This window comes from Lycium ferocissimum, chromosome 12, assembly GCF_029784015.1.
Source record: "Lycium ferocissimum isolate CSIRO_LF1 chromosome 12, AGI_CSIRO_Lferr_CH_V1, whole genome shotgun sequence".
In the NCBI taxonomy this organism is placed as follows: domain Eukaryota; kingdom Viridiplantae; phylum Streptophyta; class Magnoliopsida; order Solanales; family Solanaceae; genus Lycium; species Lycium ferocissimum.
In genome coordinates this window covers 45,486,706-45,507,352 of record NC_081353.1, presented here as the reverse complement: position 1 = coordinate 45,507,352, position 20,647 = coordinate 45,486,706, and the positions used below count along the sequence as shown (strand labels likewise).

Genomic DNA, 20,647 nt, shown 5'->3' with positions numbered 1-20,647 from the left:
TATTCTTATTATTATTATTATTATTATTCTCCTTTTGCTTTTTGTTTATTGATCTATCTAATATTTGAATTCTTTGCTTGGCAAGGGGTTTGAGAAAAAGTAAAGGCTAAGAAAGAAAAGTAGGGAACATCACCCTTTGTGACCCCATTTCAAAACAAAGCAAAATGAAGGTTAGTAAAAATGCATCATTTCAGATTTGAGCACTCTCAATGAAATCAGACGGATTCATGATTTAAACTTTATGTGTTTAATCATTAAGAATTTCAGTAGTGAATTTTATAATATTTTTAAAGTTATGGGTTCATATTTACTATTTATAGTTCTAATATTTTTTAAACATAAATTTATGCACCGCATCGAGAGTACTGGGTTCCTCTGAACCCAGTATTACAAAGCACCATCCTCCCCTGAAGCCACCTATATCAAGGAATGCTTTATTTCTAATATGGTACTTTCCCGTATAACCAATTTAATCGGACTTCAATATAAATATCGAGCTCCGGTTGAGAAACAAAAGGAAAGCATAACAGATGGTAAAGATAGAAACAATAAACAAAAAAGTAGCTACTAAAAAAAAGCTAGCTGTCCACTGCCTTTTGCCTCTCCCCTTTACTTTTCTTTAAAACTTCACTCTTCCAAACACAATTTCAAAAAACCAAGTACACCAAACATATTCATTATCATCCTTAATATTCATCAACTCTCAAGATCTGAATTTAAAGTAGCTCAAACAACATTCAAGAAGAAGCTCAACAATAAGCAAAAAGCTCGCCTAATTTTGATTTTCAGTTCAAATACGAAACGTGAAAGCCTGACCTAACTATCCTTTACACCTTTGAAATTCGAAGAAAGAAAATATAACAGCATGAAAGGTAGAAAGTGTAAAGAAGCTCCTTCAACAGATCTATTAGTCTGTTTTCCTTCAAGAGCTCATTTAACACTCATGCCAAGTCCAGCAACTCACCATCATCATCATCTAAGAAGATCTAACACAAGAGGTATTGGTCCTGCTGGACAAGCTAGTCCAATGTATTGGGCCAAATCAAAGAGAACAGAGATATCAGAGCCTACATCACCAAAAGTCACTTGTGCTGGACAAATCAAAGTAAGGACAAAACCGAAATCATGCAAGATCAAGAATTGGCAATCAGTAATGGAAGAGATAGAGAAACTACATGTTAAGAAACACAAAAAGAAAAAGAAGCCTGTTTGGATGGAAGCAATGGGGTTCAAGAAGGACGCGATGCAGTTCCTGACATGTTTGAGGAATATAAGGTTTGATTTTCGATGTTTTGGTTCGTTTAATACAGCTGAAACGGATATTATTACTTCGGATGATGATCAAGAAGATGAAGAAGAGGTTGAAGAAAATGATAATGAAGTTGTTTCGAGAACTGTGTTCTCGAAATGGTTTATGGTTTTACAAGAAAACCAGAAAACAGAGTACACAAAAACAGAGGAAACAGAGTGCTCTGTTTTTGAGGATCATGATGATGGTACTTCATGTGCACCACCACCACCAAACGCGCTTTTGCTTATGCGTTGTCGTTCTGCTCCAGCAAAAGGTTTGGTGGAGCAAAAACACGACGAAGAAGGAGAAGAAGAAGAAGAAGATGATGATGATGAACAGAAGGATGTAAAATCAAGAATGACAGAATCGGAGAGTACTAAAAAGAATAAGAAAAATTTAGTGGTGATGAGATATGGGAGCGATTTGTTCAAATTTTCATCTGATATAGCAAAGGAGAATTGGGTTGTGGGTGGAATTAAAGATCAATTGTCAAGAAGTCGAAGTTCGAAGAGGTAAATTAACATCGTGATGAACAGGTGTCTCTAACGCTATTCCTGTAACGGGATCACCTTTGATCGGATTATTGCGCAGAAGCTCTAGTGTGAGACAAATCTACTTCGACTCTAGTTCAAGGTCATTGCTCTTTGGCCAAATATTCCACTTTTGTTCTGAATTTTCTTAAAGCTTCTTCAAATACTAGTGTTTAAATTTTTAATGTTTGAATTATGTTTTTGTAATGTGAACTCTGAAGAAGTGAGCTTTTGGTTTTTGATCCTTCTGACTTCTGAGGGCTCACATAGCTAGAAGTGTACGTAGATGTGTAATTCTGTATAGTACCTTTTTTGTCATTTTTTTTTCTTTTCCTCATCTCTGGTTGTTTACTGAACCAATATACAATCTTAGGATATATTTTTAATGGGTAGAATTACATATATTGTCGCATTCGTTCTCTTAAGTTGTTTTTGTATGTCGGGGTGTTTGGTCATTTTTATTTACTTATCTTTTAATACGCTACCTTATGTGTGGTTTAGAGCGTGATGGGTACAGGAACTACTAAAGATACTAAAGAAAGAAACAAGAAAAAAAGATTGTCCTCTTTTGACTTGGCACAAAGTTTAAGAAATAAAGAAAGATTTTTAAAATGTGTGGTCCAAAATCAGCTTTAGATATTTGTGTGGCTGTAAATCATATCATAAAGTTGAATTGTTTCTAAATATAGAAAGGGAACAATCTTTATGGAACAGACTAAAAACGAAAGGAGGACAATTATCAGCTAAGATACTCCCGAGTATTTTGAAGCAGGCGTGGAGATGAAATTCGATTTCAAAATTTTCGCCATCATATTAAAGTATGCGGTCATCCCATAAGTTAAAGTCGATAGGAGTACAATTTTTTTGTTTGTCGTCAATATGGTGCATCAAGTTGACCTGTAGCTTCCGATGCTAAGTGCAAAAAAAAACTCAAATAGACAATGCGCCACAGAGAAAGTTAGGGATACAATGGATGATATATATTTGGTGAAATTTATAATGACAAACATCTACTCCTTGACATTTAATTTGAAAAAAAAATGCTATAAAATTTATGACTTTGACGAAGATGACATAAAATAGAATAAAATATTTAAACTACACAAAAAAAATATCAAATTAATTAGGTGCCGTTTGGCCATAAATACCAAAAACAAATTCACTTTTTTTGGAATTTTTGAAGTTGGAGTTGGAGTTAGAGCTGTGTTTGGCCATAGTTTTTGAAATTGTAGTTTTTGGTGAAATGTAGTTGTAAAAAAGTGAAATTTTTTTGAAAAACAAATTTTTTGAGTTTTTGGTATTCCGGAATACAACTTCAAGTTGTATTCGGACTATTTATGGCCAAACGCCCAAAAATGAAAAAAGTGAAAAAAATTCTGAAAAAATGAATAATTTTTATGGTCAAACGGCACCTAAATGTCACACTATTGGTTTGACGTAAAGAATACTCAACCTCCCTTTCAATTTACATGATGTAGTTTTAGTAGACACAAAATTTAAGATGAAAAGGGAGAAAGTTCAAAATTTCTAATCTAAAATATACCATAGCATGTGAGTAAGATTTTTGAATCTGAAACATCTCATAACATTTATATCCTATAAAAAACTAGAAAAACACTTGAGAGGAATTACAAATAATTACAACAAAAATAACTACACCTCATCTCAAATAAGTTGGAATCAATCAACCAAAAAGAACACACGCCCAGTGGGACTCGAACCCACAATCGCTTGATTAGAAGTCAAGCGCCTTATCCATTAGGCCATGGGCGCTTTGTGTTGTTAACCATCAATGAATGGTTTACGATTCTTATGTCTCATTAACATGAATTTTCCTTTTCCACATTTGACGTGTCATATTAGGGGTTTTAAGACAGTAGTGTAAAATGTGATATTTCAACACTAATTTTTTATACCATGTTTGATAGAAGGTATAAATTTATCCTCCTTCTACCAAACTGAATATAAAATGAAGCATAGTCCTAAGAGTGGGATATCCCACCTTATCTCACTAAGATTGGGATTATTCTATCCCATCTGAGAGATGAAATAAATTAGTCCCGGTACTATAATTCTGGGATTATAATCCCGAAATAATTTAATCTGCATACCAAACGATCATTTAGTGTACTAGTACTACTATACTATAAATGGAGATATGCATGCAGCAGGTCAACATGCCTGCTTTGGCATTTTGAGATTAATTTGGTCATTTTAGTTAAAATGAAATAACATCGAATTCTATGCAGCTGCTGTATTAAATTTGAGTGAGTTGACTAAATTGTCCTTTTGCTTGTCATCATTCATCAGACATTCAAAAGCCATACCTGTCTTTTCCGTGCTACGTGGCATAAATTTGGAAGATTTTTTTTTTCCTTTGTACTGTGTACTCTAACTTTTCTCTCTTCACGTAATTACACCTTTCACTGAACAACTATTTATTTCATTTTTCCTTTATTTCTTTTTCTTTTTGTTGTATTATAGGAGTAATAAGTTTAAGACTAGCTTTACATTTAAAATTCACAAAAAACAATATAAATAAAATAGCAAGACATAAAGGAAGTTTAAAATGAATTTATTCAAAACATTTGACCCCCCTAAACGAATATTAAGGACGATATTAAATATAATAGTTTAATCTATGTTAATAATTTTGGGTAATAAATTAAAAATACTTGTAAATCTTGAAGAGTATAACATGTTATACCCCATTTAAACGGGTTAAATTAGAGTACAACATATTTGTGATTCCTATTTTGCTTATTTTAAGGAGTCGCCACCTAATTAATTTTAAGGTGAATTAGGGCACCTAATTTATTAACTAAGGTAAAATCTAACTATACCTCCGTTAATGGTCTGCTTAAATTTAATTCTAGGTAAGGGTTCTAATTATCCTAAAGGGAAGGGGTTAGGCATCCTTTAGAATCCGCTAACTACGGTTTACCGGCCAAACTTAGGTTAATTAATTAGATTAAATATAAGGCTTAAATTTTAAGGAAATAGCTTACGAATATCACTAAAGTTTAAAGGAAAATAATATTAGCTAAAATAAACTTGAAGAAAATAATAATTTATGAAAAAGGACTTTAGAGGCTAATAAGACTTATAAAAGTTATTAAGATTTTAAAGGAAGAATAATATTTCACAAATACTGCTAAGGCTTTAGAATGCTATTTAAAATAAGGTTTGTACCAAATATATTAATCTTGCATAAAAGGAAATTTCGGATGCCGTTTAAAATAATATTGCGAAGGTTTTGAATAATAATGCCATTTAAACTAAAGTTTACAAAATATAATGGCTTATATATAAATAGGAACCATTTTCGAAGAAAGCTTAGCGAGTTTAAAATTTTGGAATAGAATTATATTATAGGAACATAGTGATGCGGAAAAATCTAGACTTATTAAGTAAAAATGCAAAAGGGTAATGAGTTTCTTTCCTCAAACCTTATTTAGTTGTATTCGGCTAAATACGTATAGTTTGATAAATCTTAAGGAAATAATTTGTCAAGTTCCTGAATATATATTTGTATATTGATAGCATTTGAAATCTTAAGGTATTGAAGAAAAATATGATTCCATTAACTCAAAGTATATAGTTACACTATTTGCAAATTAATTATCCTAAATGAGTAAAATATTAAATGCTATAACTAGTCTTGACAAATATTGAATGCTATACTAATTATAAATGCTATAATTAATATTAGTTTCCTACCCATTATTAAGACTAAGTCCCACTAATTTACTAAAATTCATCTAAGTTATCAAAACCAAAATAAAGGGTTAGTCAAGGAATACAAATTAAATGCATAAACAAACAAAGTAGAGATGTAAATAAAATTAAATGGGGCTCAGCCCATTTTAGGCTTGGTCGTATCATTTGTTGGGCTTCCCTCATTTGAAAATGGCTCGCTAACGAGACCGCAATTGAAATGGGTTCGGCCCCATTTTAGGCTCGGCGCGGACCGGCTCACGCCCGCCGGGCCTTGGCCTCGTAATTTTATTATGCTGCTACTGTTGGGCTTCGGCCCAACTGATTTTCATTTCTATTTTTTGCTGCGGACTGGCTGGACACGAGAATATTATGTTGGGCTTTTAGCCCAACACTGAATGCGGGGAGGGACGAGTCGCTCGGATTCGCGCATGGTGTCATGCATAAAAAGAAAGGGAAAAGGATTAGTATATGTATAAGCACATAATTTCATCATTTAAACAAAATAAAATATGCAAACCAAGCAAATACACAAAATAAACAATCTAAGACAAACAAGCCTTATCTGGGCAATGAGAAACAAGTTTAAGCCGAAGACAAATCATTAAAGTGAAAGTGGACATAACGGGTTAAACATGAATGCTGTTCTCATTTTATTCCCTTTGCTTAACTATCGTGTTTTTTGTCTCATTCTCATCTTAACGAGTCCTATATGGTCCAAGTGTCTCCTTTTTAAGGCCGATTTTTACATGGATCGTATCAAAGTGATTCTAGCGAAATACGGACCTCATAGACAACACTACTCACAACATGCCTTCATTAAAAGATCAGTTTCATTCTATCGCTCTATCATTAGTCATGTTTGTTACACCATCTGCAGGTTAGTTCAATTGTCTAGTGACCAAAACAGGACACTCACGTTGAAAAGCAAGCGGCAAAGATATATATCACATACACTTCAAACTATTTCATTTTGCCAAGGATAAACTACTCAATTTCACTCTCAGTAATCAGACATCAAACAGAGAAAACTTGAGGGTTTGGACCTAAGGACAGTCTTAGCCTATTTCATGAAATGCATAAGCGGGCAGAGGCCCTAAATATTGAACTAATAATAAGCTAAGTGTCATTTTCAACCAGTTCAGACTAGTGCTCATAGCAGGTTAAATGGGGTATCTAAGGCAATGTTTAAATTAAGCGGAAACAGAGACATGAACCCGGCAGGAGGGCGGACATTAGCATGTAAATGGACTACTTAGATCTAACAGACAAAAATAAAGTCTCAAGGGGCAGAAAACAGGGTCAAACATGCCATTTCCAAAGAAGTTTAAGCTTTCTTAGGCCAGCAAATAGACAACCATACTTGATTTTACTACAAATGATATGACCTATTCAAACAGGAGCACTTGCAGTACTTATAGACAAATTTTGTTGAAAGGAGGAGCATAGGGCATCATTGATCATACAAAGGCATGTTTCTCATTTTACACAAATCAGCCAAGAGGAGAATGCTTTAAAGTTTTTGGGATGAAGCAAATGATTAGACCATGTCTTAAATGTACTAATGACAATATTAGAAGCGCAAGAAAGCAAAGATGCGAGACCGTATGACCAAGATGAAGGACTAAACAATAGATACAGGGGTCCAAACAACAACGTAGATAACTAGACCCAAGTTTGTTATTCTCGTTCGCGGACATGAACTAAATCAGATTACATTCTTATGACATTTGAATGGGATGGAAAACATGTTAATATGTACTGGCATCAGCATACTACGTTATCGGAAACTAAGCGACTCATTATACCGATCAACATTTGAGCATTTAAGGAGGGGTTTTCAACACACATTGGCAAATCTATAAATTCACAGCCAAACAAACACATAGGAACCACTAAATTTCCACATTATTCTCCACTATCGAATCCCAAACTTCAATCTACAGCTAACATCATCGATTAAACCAGACAAACCAGCATAGACAAAACTAAGTTACAAAATCAAAATATGAAACAAAACAGACTAAAAATAGAAATTATGCCGAAATTAAAGGAGAACGGAACAAATAGATGAAGGCTTACTTTTTGTGGGTGCAGTGGACTGAGGCCTCGATCACGGATCTACACCCGAACAACAACAATGCCAAGCTTCACACACTCGGATCCGATATCTCGGTTGAGATCCAAAATGAAAACGAAGGTATAGAAAAAATATTTTGAAGGGATGTTAATGACAATTTCAAGGGTGTTCTTCGCGGACCAAAAAAAAACCTCCCTTTCAGTGACGGAAAAGCACATACTTATAGGAAAGTTCTAGGGTTTTTGGGTTCAAAATTGGGCGGGATTTTGAGATCCCTTTTCGAAATCTCATTCAAAATATGGTCAAAGTGAACGTTGGTATATCTGAACGACCTCGCTGACCATCACGTGATCGATCCATAGTTGCCCGAAATGGTGATGCCTTGGCTGGAGTCGAGAAATTCATGCACCTTGAAGCGCGAAAATGGAATCACGAGACAGAGAGGCGTCTGGGAAAAGCATTCATTTACACGGAAATGGCAAGGCAAAACTTTTGTTTCACTGAGGATGCTCTGGCAGCGTTTTGAAAGAGGAAAATGAGAGAGAAAGAGAAAGGGACGCCTCTGTTCTTCAACAGAGAGCCCTAGCCGAAATGAAAGAGGAAGGTGGGCCGGGTCGGATATAATGGGGGTTGGGCTCGGCTGAAATGAATAAATGTGGGCTAATTTTCACAGATTGGGCCTCAATTTTCTTTTGGCTGAATTAACATAGTGGTAAATAAGGAACATATATGTATATGTGATATTAATAATAATTGAGCCATTAGAACTAATAAGGTGTAATTTAATAAAATATAAATAAGTAATAAATGAGGTTTGAAAGTAAATAAATGTTGTTGTCCAATTGTATAAAATAAATGCGACGCGTTTTACATAAGACGGTAAAAGAAAAATGCTAAAAGCGACTATCGCGATCATAATATTAGGCGCGCTCGCAGTATGATGATAATAATAAATAATAATAATAATAATAATAACAATAACAGTAATAATAACAATAATAATAATAATATTAAGACGGCGATTATGATAGTACTAATAATTAAAATATTAAATGCTTGCAGCATAATAAAACAATAATAATAGTAGTAATAATAATAAACATAACATTAATAATGAAAAATAATAATAATAATAATAACGATAATGGGTGACGACTGAGTTGGACAGTGACCAAATTAATAGAAAGCAAATAATTGTGGTAAAATATACATAACTATTGGCAAATAAATATTTTAGAAAAGGGCGGGACAAAATCGGGTGTCAACATAACATTCTACTAATCTTAAAACAATAGAAGTTTATATTGCAGTTTAGACAAAGCACAAACAAGCTATATCCGAAGTTAAATTGTATTCATTTTCGCCAAAATTTTGTTCAATTAATCGTTGAGCTCTATTTGGGGCTTAAGTTTGTCATAATATACATTCTATTAGACAAAAACAACATAGGAAAAAGCATATTAAATATGCTAAAAAATCCAAGGGGTAAAAACACAAAAGAAATAGAAATATTAATTGCTTTTACGGTTCAAAAGTTGGAGTTTAAAGTAAAAAAGAATTGAATAAAATAATCACAAATTAAAAATATAGAAAATTGGTATACGCAGAAGAAGAGTTGTTTCTGATGTTATTTTTATTGATCAGGATCGAAATATTTAAATTCCTGTTAAATGCATGCAACAAAAGTTGAAATAAGCAAAAAATAAAATTGGCTTCAATTAACATAAGAAAAATACTAGGAACTGCACTAGCAGTCGAAACATAAATGAATCATATTGAAATTGAGTTTAGTATAAGCATAAACGAGTACTCTCTCCATTTTATTATGTAGAAGTCTCATTTTTTTATTGGACACAAAATATTTTTAAAAAAAGAACTTATAATTTTAAATATGTCATGATATTTTATGACTATAAAATTGTACTATTAAGAAATAATAAAGATTTAAAATAAAATTATTTCGAAATATGAAAGAAATTTTTCTTAACAGGTTAAATAGAAAAGAGCGGCTTAGGTTGTGGTAGAGTGGTAAAAACTCCTTCATCCTTAACTAGATGTCTCGAATTTGAACCATGCTGGATACAGAGTCGTCTTTGCTAGAGAGAGCTTTATTTCCAATAATATACTACCCGACACAAATTCATAATTAATCGGACCTCAATACGGATATCAGACAACAAGAGAAACAATGAAAAAAGTGTCACGTAAAATTTAAGGGGAGGCCAGTTTGGGTAGCGCTTTTGGTTATTAAAGACTTGAGGGTAGTTGCGTGAGGAAAAGATAGAATTGGCCGCTACAGATGTGCGAAAGTACTGTGATTGGTGCTAGTACTATGCTTTTGAGTCTCTTCAATAAATCATTCGCATCCTTCTATTGAGTCTCTTCAATATATCATTCGCATCCTTCTATTGCAGGATACATTTCAAAACAGAAGCAGGCCAGCAATGTCTATGATCTTGTCACTCAACAGGAAAGAATAATATCATGGCAAAAGGAATGTTTGGTGGTTGTAATTATGGGTAATTATTATGTCACTCTTTATCCCTATTATAGTACTGCTGGACCTGGTCCCACTATATATGGATTGGTAACTAACATTTGTATTTAATTTCTATTTACACTCAACTATTTATAAATAAACAAAAAATATTAAAACTCATTTCAATCAACTAATTTGTTTTAGTAAGCTCCACTTATTTGACTTCGGAAAAGATTATTGACCAAAAAGAAGGGTAAAATTTTTACCTTCTCTTTTTTGAGGTTGCAATCATATGAACCATTATAGTAACTCTCGGTTCTTTCTATTTTATAGTAAAGTAATAATAAAAATGGTTTAGGTGGAAGACTTTAAGTTTGTCGATCAAAGCCCGCCTTCCAGAATAAAATTGAAAATTAAAGCAACATGAGAGTGTAGAGTGTTAGAAAGGAAAATAATTAAATTTGATCTTTAAATCATATCAGCTGAAACAGGGCATGGTCATTTTTCTTTTCTTGCTAGTCAAATAATTCAGTAAATGGCTTTTACGATCAGTAGTTTAGCTAGATTGATTGGAAAGTAGTTTAATTTGTTGGATTCCTCACATTATACCGAACATTATAAGTTCTCTGTTGATTCGGAACGTAGCTTATAATATGTCGGCTTATATTGTAAGGGCACATACCCACGCCACCAAGTGGCGTGAAAGCCACACTACTTAAAGTTGTTCATCCGAACCCCCTCGCTACGAAAAAAAAAAAAATACTATTTTTCTGCTAAAAATTATTTTTTATGTATATATATTTAGACGTCAATCCCCTTGAGCTTCTTCGTGACATGCATTTTTTTTTATATTTTAACCCCCATTGCGGAAATCCCGCTCCGCCACTGCACGCCACAAGACCTAAGTTGTGTTTAGTCCAATTTGGAACTCAAATTTTCTTATCAAAACAGAGACTATGTGGACTTCCTGTGACAAAAATAGCAGGTTTTAACTTCCACAAGTATCATGTGCGAAAAAATTTCTGTTTTCGAAAAAAAATTATGTTATATGTCCCATTCTGCTGATGGTTCTTTAATATTATATCAATTTAGTACAGTACAATTCCTGGTTACTCAACCAGTATATAATTTTCTTTTAATATACAGTCAGAATATATAAGTTAAATACAAAAATAAAATAAAAGGACGTGTTTTTTTCTGACTTAAAGTTTACAAGGTTGAAAAACTGTTGACTGTAAAAAGATTCTGTTAATATTCACCAGCCTTTTGGTACACTTCATGACTAGTTCGCACAAAGACGGCCACAATTATAATCCAAACTACATTTGTCTGTACAAGCTCTTGCATATACTTTGGAAAATTAAATGTCATATTCATGATATAAAAAAACGTTGATATTTGATAAAAGAAATGGAAAAATGTAAATTAATATGAAAGACAATTTAATTTCTTTGGTTATGGTCCTCCTCTAGCTGCTTTTGTAGCTGAACTTTTGCCTCTGAGAACACTCTATTTACTTCATAATCCTCTGGATTTTCTTGAATCAACACTTCACAATCTTGAATAGCTAGCTTCCTTCTTTCCAACTGCATATATCACCACACAAAACAAGTAAACAAACATTTATCAATCCAAATTCTAGTCTTGTTTAATAAACATGACTTGCTTTGCAATTGCAGCCAAACTACATAGGCTGTTCAATTGTATGACCAATTCACCTAAAAGCTTAATCTGTCAGAGAACACATTTTTATTTACGTAGTTATGTCTTCAACACGTCCCTTTACGTGCAAACCTGATTCACTTTAATTTTCATGGATCAAACACGTGGAAATTCCCTTCTTTTTAAAAAAAATAATTATTGGCACGCTTAGAATTACCTTTATGTTGCAATCAGCTCTTCGCAATCTGGCTTTTGTATATGAAGGACGCAATAGAAGAGCTGCAGTACAATCCTCCACTGCTTTTTCGAATTGTCTTAGCTTGAATCGACACGCTGCTCTGTTAAATAGCAGAACAGAATTGTATGGCTCTTGTTCTAGCCCTTCAGTGTATACAGAAAAAGCCTCTGAGAATTTATTTTCTCTGAAAAGCTCGTTTCCCTTTAACCGAGCTGATCCCAACCGTTTAATTCTCCTTAGAATTGTATTAATTACTTCATTACTTTGATCTAATTTTGCTGCTTCTTGAGCTGCAGCTATGGCATCAGTGAACCTCCCAACTGTTGCATAGGCCTCAGCTCGAGTGATTAAAAAATATGCTGTTTTTGCTGAACCGAAAAGGCTAGCATATAGCTCGGTTGTAAAATCAGGTCCATTCTGAATTGTTGTGTATGCTTCATCATGTCTATGTAACTTCATCAATGCTTCAGCCCTCATGGCAAAGACCTTTGATTGAGATCATGTAAAAGGAAAAAAGTCAACCATTTGGACATGAATTGGGTGATATTTGAAAAAAAGTAGCATCTGAAGTTAAGTTGGAAAATGGTACTTGGAAGTTGAAGTTGTGTTTGGACATGCATTAGTTGAGAAAATATTGTAGTTTTGTTACAGAAAAAAGAATTTACTTTGAAAAACTGGTTCGAAGTACATTATCAAACTTGAAAAGCTAACTTCAAGTTGGAGTTGGAAAATTGTGGTAACAATTAACCAAACATTGATTTGAAAGTATTTTTTCACATAAAAGGAAAAAAAAAAAAATTATGTCCAACCTTAGACTTTGTACACTAACCTGTGGAGCTGAATCTGCTCCTAAGGAGATTGAATTTTTTGTTTCCTTGAGCAATGTGTTGTAATCCCTCAGCTTTTTTGCTTCTGTGCATTTTATGATTTGTCTCTTAAGATCATGTGCCTCGGAAATATCCTTCTTGTCAACTTTTCGTCCTGATTGTTTATAATGATCTATCGCTTTCTTTGCATCTCCCAGTCTGTTGAAATTAATAAATTTTTTGTATCATAAATCAAACTTAAACAAAACTGTTTAAGAAAGTATTGGGATAATTACATTTTTGGACCGCTCAGAGGTATAATAGCCAGTAAATGTATGAGTTTTGTATATTAAGTATAATATACATATAATATACACACATATATATATATATATATATATATATATCTGTGTGTGTGTGTGTATATTATATGTTATATACACAAAGTATACATCCAATATGCATAAATATACATATAATATACATAATCAGTGTATAGGTTTTGTATATTCTGGCTAGCGCAAGCAATTATTTTGGCTGACTGGCCAAAAAAGAAGAAAAACACCCAAAAACATTTGACCATTCAAAATGTTGCACCTGAGGTATAATCTTGCAAGACGATAATGTGCATTGTGATAAGAAGGGTCTAGCCGGATGGCCTCTCTGCACGCGACAACTGCCTCAATCAGGTGGCCTAAACTCATCAAAGCTGCACTTTTGTTGCTATAATAACAAGCATTTCTTGAATCAATTGCAATTGCTTGATTGTATAAAGCCAATGCCTCCTCAAATTTGCCCTGTCTATACTTCTCATTGCCTATGGTCTTGAGTACATCAGGATCTAATTTGTTTGCAGAACCGCGAAAAAAACTGCCGGATTGATGGCTTCTTACAGTACTAGTCTTTTTGTCCCTAGAGGAACTTTTGTTCAAATTTCCCAGGTGGCCTAATTGCGTAATATTGCCTGTTGAACCGTGATTCAACATTATATTTAGCCTGGATTTTCTATGACTAAAGATTGTCATGCTCAAATCACTTGAGGTGAAAGTTGGTTCTCTTCTAAGCTTTTGTGTGTATGCCAAGTTCACAACTTGTGACATTTTATTTACACTAGAAAGGTTGAATGATGCTTTCTTCGAGTTCTTCGGATAAGAGCTGTCATGACATCTTCTTGAATTCTTGACAACATTGGTGTATCTGGACTTGGTTGGAATTGGTGGTACTGTTGATTTATTTCGGTTAATATTTCTTCTTGGGAAAAAAGCACCTATTAGACCACAACCCAATTCATGTTCCACTGAACTATCTACAATTCTTGACATGGTTGATTGACTACTTTTTCTAGTTTTTTCCATCTCAATAGGTTCTTAATTAACAGGGGTTTACAAGAGAATAGAAGCTGACCACTGATTCAATTAATCAAAGAGAAGAAAGAAAACATGGGACTTTATCCAAAGTGAATTACTGATGAATTCATACAAGAGGGTCAACTAGGATAAATTATACTTGTATTAAATAAACAATCGAATGGACACATGGTCCCAAAAAATGGGAAAGAAATGAAGATAAATCTTGAATGTGAAGGGTTCAAAGTGATAGGCCTGTTACTTATGGAAGATGAGTGAATATTAATATACACCCTATAAGGATCCTAGAGTGGATGCCAAGAAATTTCCTGTAAAATAAAATTAAATTCCAGGAGAGGACAACTGGAAATCTTTCTAATATTTTATTCAACTATGGACGTTTCTTATCAGCAAAGCTTGGAAAATTTCATTCATTTCTTTCACATTTTGTTCATCCATCCACATTTTCTCTATTACCAAAGAAATAGGACCTAGCTCTATGCAATCGTGAAATAGTATTCAATTCTAGTTGGATCAGCTTCATGCAGCATACCACCAATTTTACTGCTGGACTAAGTCTGTTAAAAAATACTCATAACATGATGTGAATACTATCGATATTTGGCTAAGCTCGCATTTTTATTTCCTCAAATGTCTCACACCATTGAAAATATTCATACACGTTATTATGTACATTCTTTTTCAATGCCATCACTTAGTTAGGCTTGTGTCTTTAAGTTATTTTTTTCATGAGCCACAGGCCACAGCCATAGGAAGTAAAAATCTCAACTTGATTTGTCCAACAGTTGTAGTAACTTATTAATTACTTCATAAAAAATAATGATGCTTTTGTGCTCTTGTGGAACTCGGTTAGTATGTGTCATTATCTTCACTTTCAGGCAACCAACCTAAATTCCTAAGAACCTATCCAAAAACAAAAAAACTAGCTAGCCTGCATGCAATTAAGATATGTACTTAATTATCTGCTACATGGTTTGCCGGCTTGTTTTCACCTCTAAATGTATCAGAGATCAAAATAAAGCCAAGTGTATCTCATTCTTGTAATTGGGCTAATTACTTAACGGCAGAAATGGACATCTGAAATAGCATCAAGGCAATCACAAAAATAGTTTTTATCATTAGTTGGATGACCATCTGACTAATTGACTCTTACTTTTAAGATTGTTTATTTAGAATATAGCCAACATTTGCAAAATAGTTTTAAAAAAAACCATAACTAAAAAATGCAACAAAGATCCGCAAAGTAGTGGAACTAATAACCATTATTGGAACTTTAAAACTGTCCTAAAATTTGAAATTCTCCAATTTTAGACCAATTATACTCGCTGGTGTCCAATTCTAATACAAAGCATCACTTGTTTACTGGGAATAATGATAATGAGGATTACCTATCTATGTATGCAATATGAATAGTCAGTTTTTGAACTTATAAAAACATCAACCTTTCACTTTCCCAGGTTGTTAAATTGGTCATTACCAAGTTACAACTTACAAATACGATGTTTCCTAATACATGGTTCGTTCAAGCAAAAGGACGATATATTTGTAGTTCAATTAATGAAATTCAAATAATGAACGACTGTCGTGAAGTTTAGTTGTAAAAGTTTGAATTTCAGGATACTGTCATGAAGTTCTGTTATAGAAGATTTAACCAAGAAACTTAAACTGCCACAATTAAAACATCTATACCAATACTTTTGTCCAAATATTGGTTATATTCCAAACAATAACCCAAAAGGTGGTTATGTCTGAAAATTAATGACGTATATATACATAAGAATAGGGTATATTTATAAAATATGATGATACTTTTCAGTTTTCAAAACATAATAATAGATTTCTTACAAAAAATTTCGCTCAAGGCTTAAGATTTTGTGTATGAAAACTGTATGAAATGTGTATATTTCGCTCAAGGCTTAAAAATTTCGCTCAATTTTTTATTTATGAAAACTGTATGAAAGATGTATTTCTTGTTCAAGGCTTGAATATTTTGCTCAATATTTTGTGTATAAAACGTGTATATCTCGCTCAAAGCTTAGAATTCTCACATTTACTATGTATTGCTCAAGGCTTAGAATTTTGGTCACAATTTTGTGTATGAGAACTGTATAAAATTGGTATGAAATATGTATATAACTGTATAATTTTTGTATAAAGTTCATGTTAGGTTTTTCGAAATTTAATACAACTACAACAACATTATTTACAACTTTCATACAATATTCACACAAATTTAATACAAATAATACAACATACAAAACTTAAAATACAATTTTCATACAACCCATGTTCAATTATCATACAACTTTAATACAATTTGACTTTAACTTCGAACTTCAACGAACTAGGACTGAAATTCAATCCAAAAGCATCGAATAAAATCTACCTAGTTACTTAGTAAAGAAGTTAAGTACTTTCCACTATTTCCTACTTTTTATTTTTCGTTCGTATCTTCCTTTCCCTAGTTCCTTTTCCCCTTTGTCTTCCTCTCCACTTGATAGCGGGTTATACATACAAAAGGAGGGAAAATAGGGGCCAAAGCAAAAAGCATCATTGAAGGTTTGGTCTGTTAAAGAGGTTGAAAAACTTTCAATGCGAAGAAAAAGGTGTGGAATCAGCAAAACAGGGCGAAGTGCACAAACAACTGAAGAAAAAAAGCATGAAGGAGAAGGCTGTAATATTTTGTAAAACATCGTTATGTTTTACAAATAAAAAAATATTTATATATTTAGTAATAAAGAGTCTTAAATAGATACTCTATATAATTTTTCCTTTCTATAAATATATATATATATATATAGAGGGATGAAAACCGAGAATGGGCCCAACCCAAAGGCCCAAATTAACACTGGCTTTCCCGTATTTATAGTATTCGTGCACTGGCTTGTTTGCAATTTGTGGATTGTGAATTTGATTATAAAAATTATTTATTCACCATCGATATTCATATAAATTAATTAATGAGCTGGATCTGAAAACAGTATATGCGAATATGAACCAAAAGAAAGCTATTATGCCCTATGGTCGTGAGACAAATTAAAATGCTAAACACTAAGCTTTAATGCTAGTCAAAAGTGTAAGTATGCTATGTACAAAGCTTAGTTAATTTCAATTTTCAATCATTATTTTGCACGTTTGATAAGCTAAGTAAATAATAAAGATGTAAAAGTCATATATCATAATTATGCCTTCCATTTCAATTTAAGCTGCATAGTTTAGCTCGAGGTTTATATAATATAAATAAATAGACTTTTGAAATATTTGGGCTTACCACCGAACATCCGTACAGATATAAAGCTAAATCTGTGTCTTAAGCATGTCATATCACATTTAAAATAGAGTTGAAAATACTTAACTTCAAAATATTATACCTTAATTTACATCGCGTCAGGCAAAAAATACCACACTATGAAATAGAGGGAGTACCTCTTGCAACTCTACCTTCGTTTTGTTATGCGTTTTTATTCGATTGGACGCATAGTTTAAAAATCAAATGAAATTTCTGAATCTTGTAGAATTAAACCAAAATATGTACAATCTATTAAATGTTCTTTGAATTTTATGATCTTGTCATGTGGGACGATGGAATTAAAGAGTTACTCAATATAGAAGATGACATTTTTTTTTTTTGAACAAACTAAAAAAAAAAAAAAAAAATAGTAAGACACATAAATTGAAACAAAGAAAGTATCTTCTTAACTTTAACACTGTTGAATTCGTTTCAATTTATTTGTCTTATTAGTCCAGTTAATTTATTTATAAAAGGTCACATTTACCATCAACCCTCTCTATAACGTCTTTTTTTGGGATATTTTTTTACTTCCACAGCGAAATGTTGTTACAGAAAACATACAATATAACATAACATGAAAAAATCGATTCCAAGAAAAATTCGACCGTTATAGTGAAATGTTGTTAAAGAGGATGACTGTTATAGAAAATTCTCACTATATATCTAGTATTTTTTTTATTCCAATGTTGTCATTTTACCCTAGTGATACTTTTTTATAAAAATGACATGGTTTGATTAACGCCATAAAATCTAAAGATATTTTTGATATGCTATGTACACTTTTTTTTCCATTCCATGAAACTTTTCTTGTATTCATTTTTTCTCGTTTTCACACTTACCCCACCAACCTCCCCCACGCCCCTTCTCTTGCTTTGTAATAGCTCTAATTATGTTTCTCTTTTGAGTGAGTGGAAAACATAAATTGAACCTTTATTGCCTTATATGCCTCTCTTTTAGAGCCCTTCTCAAAGCCTTATATATTTTACAACCCTTTTCTCTTTGTCCTTCCTTTCTCTCTTTACTTCTTCTCTCTTTTCTTCCATTTCAAAACCCTAATCCAAGAGCTTACAAAGAAAGAGAAAACTCAAGAAAATATGATCCAAGACTCTCAAATATTCTCTCCACTTTAAACAACCAACATGTTTGATTTTTCCTTCCTAATCAAACATGTGTGTGAGAACAACCTAGGTAGTGGTCCATCAATGAGAGGCAAAGGACAAGTCTCATAAGTTAACTCCTAAATTTTGTAGATCATTAGATCTTTCAAGATATAAGGATATAAACTTTCTCCAAAACTTATATGGTAGGTGGAATTTTCCTGTTTGCTCACATTTTCATATTCCTTTCTTGATCATCAATCTCCTTATAGAACCTCATTTCTTTCTTTCTTTCTCCAAACTTTTTTCAACTATCACATCTCTTTCCTTCTTTTTTTTTTTCTTTTCTTTTTCTTTCACTTTTGTAGAGTGATGGATTCTGGTAATAGTGGTAGTATACAATCTTCAAGTGGTGGTGAAGATCAAGAATATGATTCACATCATGGGGCATCATCAATCTCATCTTTCTTGAATTCTTCAAGCCATTTTGGTTCAATTTCATCAAGTCCATTGCCACAATTTCTTTCTCAACAACCCTCTCTCTTTGATCCTAACACACAAAACTTCAGCTCCAATTTTCAAGATTCAACAAATTCTCCTTACAATAATGATCTTGTTTGGCCTAAAGACTTGAGATCTGACCCCAACAACAATTTTAACAACTTTGGAAACTTAACTTCCTCATCATCAATTGCTCCTCATCAAGGTCCATATTATGATTCAACTTCAATACCAATAAACTCCTCCATTGTTCAACCTAATGTGGGGAAAAATCCTAAGAAAAGAAGTAGGGCATCGAGGCGTGCGCCAACAACTGTTCTCACTACTGACACTACAAATTTTAGACAAATGGTTCAAGAATTCACTGGCATCCCAACAACTCCGTTTACTGGTTCAGCCTACACTCGCCGCCTTGATCTTTTCTCAACTGCCAGCTCGGCCATGAAGAGATCAGCCCATTTGGATAACCTGGTACCACTTAGTTATACTTTAAGGCCATCCACCCAGAAGGTCCAAAATTCTCAATTTATGCCACCATCTAATTCTTCTTCTCCATTTTTGAGTTCTAGCATGATGGATACTTTAGTGCCAACAAATAATAGCATAGTCGGTACTACAAATGCTTCCACCTTTGATCAAATTAATAAGTCATTTACTAGAACAATTCCTTGTTTGGATGAAATGAGGATGAGCCATCATGAGCAAGTTAGTGCAAATCTTGGTGGATTTGATCAATATCAAAGTGGGACAATTGGTGGAGATCAAGAACAATCAAGAAAATATAGGAATATCGCAAGATTGTTTGATGGAAATAGTGGTAATACTAATTACTCACAACATGTTGGTGGGTATAAATTGAACTGTTCAGCTTCATCAACATCAGAATTAAATCATGCTGAGAAGGGTTTTGAAAATAATGTGTACACAACAGGTGAAGGAACAGTAGGTTCATGGACTTGTCCTTCTGGCTAGTGGCTAGGACTTGTTAGATAATTTGGCTGACCTAATAATTTTTTTTTATATTAGATTAATATTATTGGTGATGTTGACGATAAATATATGGTGAAATTCATTGATGACTTTGTTCATTTTGGTCATTACTTAATTTTATTTAGTAATATGGGTTTTGTTTAATTGTATAGTGAGCTGTTTAATTATATAGCTTACTATAAACATGTTGATATGGCATAAATTGTACGAGGAGTATTTCTTTATGATGTTATTAAATATTAATAGAATGCTTACATAATCTTGGAGTTCCATTTATTATCTTCTTGTTCTTGCTATCATCACTGAGTATTCCTGTTGCTTTTAATTATGAAATGTTGTTATTATTGAGTTCCATTAATCATAGTTTCTCCTTTAATTTGTATCACCTCATAATTATGTTGAATGATTTCTCCAAGTCCTTTTTAATTTCATTAGAGGTATCTAATAATCAGTTACACTTCAATACTTATATCAAAACATAGAGAAAGATTTAACAGTAGCCCTTTGATTTTAAATCTTAAAGCCGAACCACAACATTCAAGATCTAAAACGTGACACGATTTTTCTGGAGAAAAAAAAAATCATCCTTTTATTCAA

The 20,647-nt window shown here is 32.8% G+C and overlaps 3 protein-coding genes and 1 non-coding gene across 4 annotated transcripts; 2 read left to right on the top strand and 2 right to left on the bottom strand.

Moving 5' to 3' along the window:
* The first annotated feature begins 522 nt into the window (after positions 1-522).
* On the top strand, positions 523-2,207 carry LOC132040580 (uncharacterized). The gene has a single exon (XM_059431228.1). It carries the CDS (start codon positions 866-868, stop codon positions 1,805-1,807), a length of 942 nt encoding a protein of 313 aa, XP_059287211.1. The 5' UTR covers positions 523-865; the 3' UTR covers positions 1,808-2,207.
* A 1,314-nt stretch (positions 2,208-3,521) lies between these two features.
* On the bottom strand, positions 3,522-3,594 carry TRNAR-UCU (transfer RNA arginine (anticodon UCU)). The gene has a single exon. It is a non-coding gene; the product is annotated as a tRNA-Arg (tRNA).
* Positions 3,595-11,325: 7,731 nt separating this feature from the next.
* On the bottom strand, positions 11,326-14,316 carry LOC132040868 (inactive TPR repeat-containing thioredoxin TTL3-like). Its single transcript, XM_059431558.1, has 4 exons — positions 13,401-14,316; positions 12,827-13,022; positions 11,977-12,483; positions 11,326-11,683 (listed from the first exon to the last, which is right to left on the bottom strand). The coding sequence occupies exons 1-4, from the start codon at positions 14,156-14,158 to the stop codon at positions 11,540-11,542; spliced, it is 1,605 nt and encodes a 534-aa protein (XP_059287541.1). The 5' UTR covers positions 14,159-14,316; the 3' UTR covers positions 11,326-11,539.
* A 4,058-nt stretch (positions 14,317-18,374) lies between these two features.
* On the top strand, positions 18,375-20,136 carry LOC132040047 (uncharacterized). Its single transcript, XM_059430656.1, has 2 exons — positions 18,375-18,765; positions 18,928-20,136. The coding sequence occupies exon 2, from the start codon at positions 18,932-18,934 to the stop codon at positions 20,030-20,032; it is 1,101 nt and encodes a 366-aa protein (XP_059286639.1). The 5' UTR covers positions 18,375-18,765; positions 18,928-18,931; the 3' UTR covers positions 20,033-20,136.
* The last annotated feature ends 511 nt before the right edge of the window (positions 20,137-20,647 follow it).

What these genes read in the sequence shown, in the direction of transcription:
- LOC132040580 (XM_059431228.1), top strand. Translation starts at nt 866, where the DNA reads ATGAAAGGTAGAAAGTGTAAAGAAGCTCCTTCAACAGATCTATTAGTC.
- LOC132040047 (XM_059430656.1), top strand. Translation starts at nt 18,932, where the DNA reads ATGGATTCTGGTAATAGTGGTAGTATACAATCTTCAAGTGGTGGTGAA.
- LOC132040868 (XM_059431558.1), bottom strand. Translation starts at nt 14,158, where the DNA reads ATGGAAAAAACTAGAAAAAGTAGTCAATCAACCATGTCAAGAATTGTA. An exon ending in GAGCAGATTCAGCTCCACAG is followed by an intron (nt 12,484 to 12,826) that starts GTTAGTGTACAA and finishes TCTCAATCAAAG; the next exon opens with GTCTTTGCCATGAGGGCTGA. An exon ending in GAGCTGATTGCAACATAAAG is followed by an intron (nt 11,684 to 11,976) that starts GTAATTCTAAGC and finishes TGATATATGCAG; the next exon opens with TTGGAAAGAAGGAAGCTAGC.